We start from the raw sequence: 8,618 nt of genomic DNA, 5'->3' as shown, positions 1-8,618 counted from the left end.
AGAGGACGGGGGGGGGGGGGGGGGGGGGGTGGCCAGGGTAGAGGAGGAGAACAGAGCCCTGGCAGGGCCCGCGGCAGGCCTGGCTCCCACGGACATCCTGTCAGAGACATCTCTGCATCAGCACCCAGTGGGGTCTGCCTGTCCCACATGCACGAGGCCTCTCCTTCATGCAGGCCGCGTGGCTATCAAAACACTCCCTCTTGCCCTCCAGGCCACCCCGTGACTTGGGCAAGAATCACTACCTCAATTCACAGACGAGGTGACTCAGTTTCCAATGAGCCAAGTGTCTCTAAATGTCACCAGACCTCAGATTCTACCCGTGTCAGCCGATACCAAGACCGGTCTTCCTTCAGCCCGCAACTTCCCCAGGACTTTGGGTTTGGACTTTTTCCTGACCATAAAGTAATACAAATTCAATGCAAATAACTAAAACAAAAAAAAAAAAAAAAAAAAAAAAAAAAAAAGAAAAGAAAAAGAAAAGATAGAAAGAAAAACATACAGACGGTGAATATTGCTCATTTCTCAAACATGTATAATCTTTTCCGGGCATTTTTATGCCTATAAACATGTTTTTTTAGAATAGGACCATACTGTGCTCTTTCAGAACCTGTTTCCATCCAAACCTCTTACCATGTTAATGACAAGCTACGTCATCATTTTAAGGCCTAGGCTATCAGCCACTGCCTGTGCGCTGTATTCATTTTACGGATCCCCTATTGATAGTCATTTAGATTCATAATTTTCCAATATCTTTAAACAATGCTGCAATGAACATTAATGGACCTGTGTCCTTGCCTAGTTATTCCCTAAGGATAAATTCTTACATGTGCAATCGCTGGGTCAAAAGTTACTGTCCCTTGACATCCCGGCAGCAGTGTGGGGGACCGTCACTGAAGCAGGAAGCCCTAAATCCTACCAGGCTGATGGCCAGACTTCAAGCCAAAGTTGTGAGGACGGCAGCTGCTCCAGCTCAAGTCACCCAGAGGCACCCAGAGAAGTCCTCAAGTGTGTTTATCTTTACAAGCAGCCACCCCACCTCCCCAGTGCTGCCCGAGCTGAGGTGCGTCTGGTCAGCTCTCTTTCTCCTCTGCGGCCAGGCCCCTGGGATGTTAACTGACTCTCCCAGAGGACTTGGGGTCTCCAGGCCTCAACTCTGATGTCCCTCCACTCCAACAAAGCTGCCCCTGGCTCCCCAAAGGCCACCCATGTGCCTTTTACTCGGTAACTGCACAAGCTGGGAGAGGGCAGGGGGCGTGTGTGAGGCTGTGTTGAGCGCCCCACACAGGACTCAACCCACAGGTTGGGGGGGTGCCCAGTACTGTCACATGAGTGTCTACTGAAACCAGATCTCACTGAGGTACACAAGTCCCGGCATGGACCTTCTTCAAAGCACAAATGGAGTCTCATAGCGTTCTCCCCAGTACACATGTGCACTCACTCATGTATGTATCTCTCTCTACACACACACACGCGGGCGTGCACGTGCGCACAGACACACACACACACACACACACACACACACACACATTGAAGGAGAAAGTGCTCAGATGTGATAACACTGTCCTTTCAGAAAAGACCTTCTCTCTTCCCCTGACTTGGGCGAACAATTCATTAGAGAGAGGCCAGGCTGCTTCCAATTCACCTCTGCCTTTCCTCTCCCACCCTGATGTTTCCAAGGACACAACAGCTGGGTTTTTTTGTTTTATTTTTAAAGAGAAAGTGTCTGCTGGTTTCTGGAAGGGGGAAAAAGGCAGATTCTAGGTGCAGGCCTTATGCAAATTTGGGGAACACAGCTGGCCAGAATCAAATGCTTTTTCAAAGCACCCAACCCAAGCAGTGAGAGAAAGAGCTTGAACGTTTACAATTAACTGCTTTTACCTCCCTGGGGGAAGGGCAGGCTGAAAAAGTCAGCTTTTGATTACTTGTAGCCAGAAAAGCTGTCCACAGCCAACTCGCCCTGGTCAGGTCCTTCCTCCTCCTCTCTGACCATTTCCCAGCCCCAGACCAGCCCACAAGCAGGGAGAGCATGAAAACCCCACACATCACGGTACAAAATAAATGACTGTCGTGGAATATTGCAAATCTTGATGACAATGCTTCAGAAATCCTCATTTTAACAAACACTTAAAAAAAGACAGTTCTGTATACCATGAGGTGCAGAAGTACATCGGCACATTTACACACTGAATGACGCATTTCCCTGACTCCAGCATCCATGGCTCACCCCGCCCCCAGGAACCCGGGCCCCCCTTGCTGGTGCTCTGTCAGACCAGGCCCAACTCCCAGCTTAGCTCTAGCTGGAATGCTCTTCCCACACGTGGCCCTGAGGTGCATTCTCTCCAGACATGCTTTCAGGGAAGCCTTTCAAACCCCCTGTATGTAACACTGCATCCTCTGAGCTCCCAAATACCCACCCTGCCAGGCCCCTCCCTGCCTTATTTTCTGATCAGGGCATATCACCATAAAACCTGTGTATTTTCATCATTTAACTGGAATTCTCTGTCCATTCTCTCCACTGCTCTCTCCTTAGCTGCTCTCAGCACACAGTAGGTGCTAAGTATTCAATGATTCAAGCTGACTAATCAACACATTGAGGGGGGTGCCTGGGTGGCTCAGTCAGTTGAGCATCTTGACTCTGGCTCAGGTCATAATCTCATAGTTTGTGAGTTCCAGCCCTGCATCAGGCTCTGTGCTGACAACTCAGCGCCTAGAGCCTGCTTCAGATTCTGTCTCTGTCTCTGTCTCTCTCCCCCTCCCCTGCTCACTCTGTGTCTCTTTCTCTCAAAAATAAATAAACATTAAGTGAACAAGTCTGGGAAAAAATACAGCTTCTTAATTTGAAATATCAGGCCCATATCCAAGGGCTTCTCTGGTTAAAAGGTTACTCCCATCAACAGCCTGGAAGGACTGGCCCTCTTGATAGAAATCAGAGCGCAAAGGGGATACGACATTGTTTAAACAATGTCAGAGGTGAACCGTGGTTGCAGGAAGAGGCAGATATCCAAGTGACAACATGGCAGGTGGCTGGCATCCAAACGCCTTTTGGAACTCTCCGATTTCAACCACCAGCACAAGGGACGGGATATGGAGGTGAATCCAGGCCCGCGCCTCAGCCCACGGCTGCCCAGGGACAACGGTGCCACATTCTGAGTGAAGTAGCCGCTAACAAACCTCATCACCACTTTGCTCTTAATCGGAGTCAAAGTCAGGAGGGGTGCTGGGCGCTCCAGACCATAAGTAAAAAGCAGAGGGAAAGGAAATGCAGAAGCCAAAGATCCTCTTCCCCTAGAGGCTCCGAAATTACGTCCAATCAATCCTCGTTATTTGCAGATTCCATACTCATTAAAATTTGTAATTCTAAAATCAATACTGGTGGAGCTTTGCAGTCATTCATGGACACGCAAAGAGGCCAGACTTGCAGTTGCCCAACATGCATGTGCCCAGGGAGGCTGAACGAAGTGCCGCTCTGCCTTGTTTCAGCTCTCATGCTGCAAACAAGTGTCCGCTCACCGTCTGTTTAGTGCCACACTTTTTGCACTTTGCACTTTGTGTTGGGGAGTCAGCGGTTTCTTTTTCTATTTTAAAGTTTACTTATTTTGAGAGAGAGAGAGAGAGGGGAAGAGAGAGAATCCCAAGCGGTCTCCACACTGTCCCCCACTCAGGGCTCAGATTCAAGATCAGTGAGATCATGACCTGAAGCCAAACTCGAGAGTCAGATGCCCCCAAGCACAGTGCTGAAGTGCTGGCGAGCATTCTTGACACTAAGAAGGCTGCAGCTGGCTCTTACGGAGAAAATCCGTGTGTTAGGCAAGCTTTGTTCAGGCATGAGCCACAGTGCTGTTGCCTCTGAGTCCAACACTAATGAATCAACGTACATTACACAGACTGTCTTTAAACAGAAACACACATAAACAAGGTAATATATTGATCGGCTGACAAAAAAACGTTGCGACCAGAGGCTCACAGGAGCATAACACAGGGTTAGGTTCCTGTAAATCTCTGGTCACGACACTCTGCACCCGCCCCACCTCACTAGGAGCAGTGGTTCAGTATTCACGGAAGTGAATGATCGCAGCAACTTTACAGAAAACAGCACGAAGATGAGAACCACCCCGATGTTAAAATGGCTGTTATCTGTCCCACTTCTTTTGGCACACTCCCCTCACCACCCCCACTGCTCACTCCATCTGCTTCCCTCTGCACAGGGACTCTCCTGCACTGCAGGCTCCGGCTCAGGTGTCTTCCAGCCACTCCTCCCCTCTTTGACTGCGGTTACTACGATCAGCAATTATCTACCTCTCCGCTCCTCACCCTCCGCTAAAATTAAACTCCCCAAGGGCAAGGCCTTTGTCTTGTTCACCCACGTCTCTGCAGTGGCCAACAGAGCGCCCACCCCAANCCCCCCCCCCCCCCCCCCCCCCCCCCCAGACACATCCTCTTCCCTCCAGGCTCCGGCAGCGTGACAAATGTCAGGGTGCCTGCACGGAGGGTGAAATCTCAGTGCTCCTTAGTGAGTCGACAGGAAACATCTATTAGATCTGGGCCACATGTAGCTATTAAGCAAGCGAATGTGGGCAGTTCACGTTGCGATATGCCCTAAGTGGAAAATATGCACGAGCATTTGAAGACTTACTACAGAACTACACGTAAAGCATCTCATTACTTGTTTTGATATTGAAAGTCGATGCTGGGCATTCTGGGCTAAACAACATAGATCAAAATTCATTTCAGTCCTTTTTTTACTTTCTAATGTGGCCAGTAGGGAAGTTTTAATGCCTCACACAGCTGGCGTTATACTTTGGTGAGTCCATCTCAGTTATACCACCACCAAGAGAAGGTCAGGCGGCAACACGAGCCAGCTCTGACCACCTCTTCACCGCTGCCTAGTGATCTCCAGAACAAGGCAGGAAACACCTGTCCTGCAGCTTCCTGTCACAAATACTTAAGTGTATTCAGAAAGACGACTGTGAAATCAGAGCTCAAAGTTTATCAGGTGAACTAATTTTACACTCAGAAGGTAAGCACCATATGGGGCTTTCTTCTTCACGACCCAAAAAAATGGAGTACAGGCAGACAAATGTGTCTCTGAAGAAAGCAATCCTCTGTGCACACACACAAAAAAAGGCGATTTCCAACTTGTCTACTCATAACTCGGAATGGAAGAACAGGAGAGCTAGAAGGCATGTGAAAGTGAAGTGGCTCTGTCCTATCACTGAACCAGGAGACCCTGTACCTGCACATCCTCATCCAGAGAAAACGTAGATCCCCACCTTCCAGGACTGTGCTCTCCAGAAATTTCTACGATGATGGAACTGTTCTCTGCTCTGTCCAATATGGTGGCTACCAGGCTCTTGAGGGGCGGCTACTCTGAGGACTGAATTTTTAATCTTCTATCATTTTAATTAATTTAAAGTTAAATAGCCACGCACGCCAGTGCCTACCACGCTGGCTAGCACTGTGCTAGGCTGCCATAACAGGAGATACAGCTTCTAAAAACACTTTGTAAACTCTCCAGCCCTACAGAAATGGTAGTTTTTGTCGTCGAATATTATTAGAAATGTTAGATTCTGAGAGATTTCAATCGCCTAAAGAGCCTTGATTCATCAGAAGTCAAAACATTTCAAATAAACATGCAGCTTTACTTCATTTGTGGGAGAAGGGCAGTCAGGGTTCATGGATACATACAATCAGTATAGAGGGGTTGGAGATAACCCTCACACACAACTCAGAAAACAAGCTTTTAATCTCTTTTCTTTGCCACACCCAGACTTGGTGCCTCAGGGACCTAGCCATGCAGTCAGAAATCAAGGCTGCCAGTGTATTCCCAGTAGATGCTTCCTATCTCCCCCACCCTCATTCTTAGGGACCAGATGTTTCCTGCCCTTCCTGGTGACCTTCCCTGCTAGTTCTCCTGCTACAGAAAGGGTCCTCCCAACAGCTGCCTGCATCCCTTCAACTCTCTGACAGAATCATTCACAGGCTCTCAGATACATGCGGGGCTTGTTCAAATTTGCTGATGGATGGTAAAACCAACCACTACTAAAAAGGGCCGGGGACTAATCGGTAGCTGTGAAGAATGCTCATCTGTTTACACTCACGTTGGAAGATGCTCATGAAATTCAAATCAAGTTCTAGTCTCTCCCAAGATTCTTCCCAGCAGGAAAGCCCTTCTAGTCTAAACAGCTTTTCGTTACCATTAAGATAATTATATTCTACATGCAAGCAGACAATAAAGAAATGAGCAGGGGAAGGGGGGGGGGAGAATTTTTAGGACAGAAAGTCAAAAACGGCAGAAGTCTAAGGAAATACACAACATTTCCAAGTACAAACGTAAGGAACCCCCTAAAATATTTATGGGATTCTGCAAACTCATTCGGTCTTCTCCAGCTAATTCTCCCCTCAATCCTTTCAAGCTTTTCCACAGACACATGAACTTCAGGGCTCCACACAGCCCCTAGTTTGGGCCCCATGGAGCTCCCATGATGAAAAACATGTGAAATAGGATCCACATGTGTTCCACCCACACGCTGGGCTCAGCAGTGTATTTTATTCTGTCAGACAGCGGGCTGTTGCTCAACTCCACGGAGGGGACGCCAGCAATCATCCTCCAGCTATTAAAACAAAATCAAGCAGCCTCACGTCAGGAGGACTGACACCACCTCACCAGGAACAGGGACCCAGCCTTCCGTACCTCAAGTTCAGTCTCTCGTCTGTTGATGTCATCCGTGGACTGATTTAACTTCTCCAGTTCTCCCTAGTGAAGAAAAGAGGGGGGGGTTAAAGATTGAAGGGATCTGTCTTTTGTTTCCAGTAGGACTGAGCTCATTCTCTGCAAAAGTACTCCAGCACAGTTTGTAGGAAGAGGGACGAGTCAGTATTCATTCTCAGAAAAATAGTTGAGCCTTGGATGGAAGAGCAAATGAATGTCAGTATTTCTGAAACCTTTTTCTCAACGATGTCCCTTTCAAAAATGTCTTAAGGTCCTAGGAATTTTTTTCTTAGAAGGTCAAGTATTTATTGCAGATATGTGCCTTCAGGTAAGCCCACCTGTTACAAATGGTTCAGAAGTCAAATCAAAACAGGATCTTCTGCCTTAGAGCAAGAATTTTGCAGAAAGACAATAAAGGAAAATAACGCCAAGCCAAAACCATAAACCCAGTGAAATGATTTAAGTCAAGGGTAGAATTCTGGCATTAACTCATTAGTGGTTATTTTTCTAGAGATGAAAATCTTTTTCAGCTGCCAATTATTAAAGCTACCTAGCTGTTTTTAACAAAACAAAAATAGCTTTAATCCTGATCCTTAAAATACTTATAAACCGACATTTTGTAAAAAGTACCCAGCACAAGCGGACTCATTTTACTCTGCAAACAAAGGATTTTGTTAACAGAAACCCCGTACCAGGAAAACAAGATTTAGTAGTTCAAACTAGTGATTTTAATTAATAGACGCCCTAATGCAAAGATTTTTCCACTTGATCTTTATCTTGCTAATCTGCCAAAACAAGTCATTTAATGGCAACAGCTGAGTTAAATGAGCTTTTAATTGATCTGTGCACTAAAAAACCCAGTTAGGGCTCCAGAAATTGTAGCGCATGGTTAAAAGCAATATATATATATAATGATTTATGAAAAGGGTAGAAAAACCAGTCTTGGAAAGGGACTTGCTGTGTTTTTTGCCTATAGGGTGAGGAGGTTAAGCTGTCACTCCTAGACCTTGGCTTGGAAATTGTTTTTTAATCATCTCCCTCAGAAATGGAGGCACAGAGAGCCAGGCCAATCCCCTCGCCCTTTCCCCGCGCCAGCTTTGCGCATCAGTTGTCCCTGATTTCTGTTCACACCCCGACCTCATAACAAGGGAAAGCTGGGTTTTCAACCCTTCAAAGCCAAGCGGCGGTTTGAAGGTTTGAGTCTGTGCTGACAATAAGCCCTTTGCTAACAATGAATCAGAGGAGGTGGAAGATGGCTCAGGCCGCGCACCTCCGCCAGGTGAGGACTCGCGACCCGGCCACGGGTGCCAGCCCACGCTGCAGGGGCGGACAACGCCCACGGCGCCCAGCGCCCACGCGGACCCGCGACCCCGAGGCCGCGCGACACCCGCCGCTAGCCTGGCCCTGGGGACCCCGACACCCGCATGGTGCCCCCGCCCCCTATTTCCCTTTGTTGTACATCCGCCCGAACCGCTGGGCACGCTGCGGCGACCCCCAGATCCTGCCGGGGGTCTGCGGGGGATCCCCACGATACAATCAGGCCGCATCCACGCGGGCACCGCAGCCTCCCCACGAACCCGGTAAAACCGGGAATTCAGACCCTCTCTTCTCGCCCCCGGAGCTACGTGGCCACCATTCCCTCAGGCACCGGGGGCTGCGAAGCGAGTGCGAGTGTAGATGCCCACCCCCGCGGCGCCCCCCGCGCGCCCTACCTGGATCCGGGGGTCCACCTCTTCTTCCTCCTCCAGACCCTGTTCCATCCCCTCTTCCTCCTCCTCCTCCAAGTCCCGGGCCGACGGCGGCAGCTCAGCCGGCTCCTCGGAGCGGCTCCGCTTCAGCGCCGCGTCCATGCAGGCAGACCGGCACGCCAACCGCGGGGGACTTCGGGGCGTCCGGAGGCGCGGCGGTC

General features: G+C 49.0%; 1 protein-coding gene across 1 annotated transcript in view; it reads right to left on the bottom strand.

Moving 5' to 3' along the window:
* Positions 1-8,612, bottom strand: part of SH3BP5 (SH3 domain binding protein 5) — a 78,347-nt gene extending 69,735 nt beyond the window's left edge. The window contains exons 1-2 of the mRNA XM_077750913.1: positions 8,422-8,612; positions 6,692-6,754 (exon numbers count right to left, since the gene is read on the bottom strand). Coding sequence (XP_077607039.1) covers positions 6,692-6,754; positions 8,422-8,559 — 201 coding nt within the window. The 5' untranslated portion in view covers positions 8,560-8,612. The remainder of the gene's footprint in view (positions 1-6,691; positions 6,755-8,421) is intronic.
* Between the last annotated feature and the right edge of the window lie 6 nt (positions 8,613-8,618).

This window comes from Crocuta crocuta, unplaced genomic scaffold, assembly GCF_008692635.1.
Source record: "Crocuta crocuta isolate KB4526 unplaced genomic scaffold, BGI_CrCroc_1.0 scaffold279, whole genome shotgun sequence".
Taxonomy (NCBI): domain Eukaryota; kingdom Metazoa; phylum Chordata; class Mammalia; order Carnivora; family Hyaenidae; genus Crocuta; species Crocuta crocuta.
This window is presented reverse-complemented; position numbering and strand designations above follow the sequence as displayed.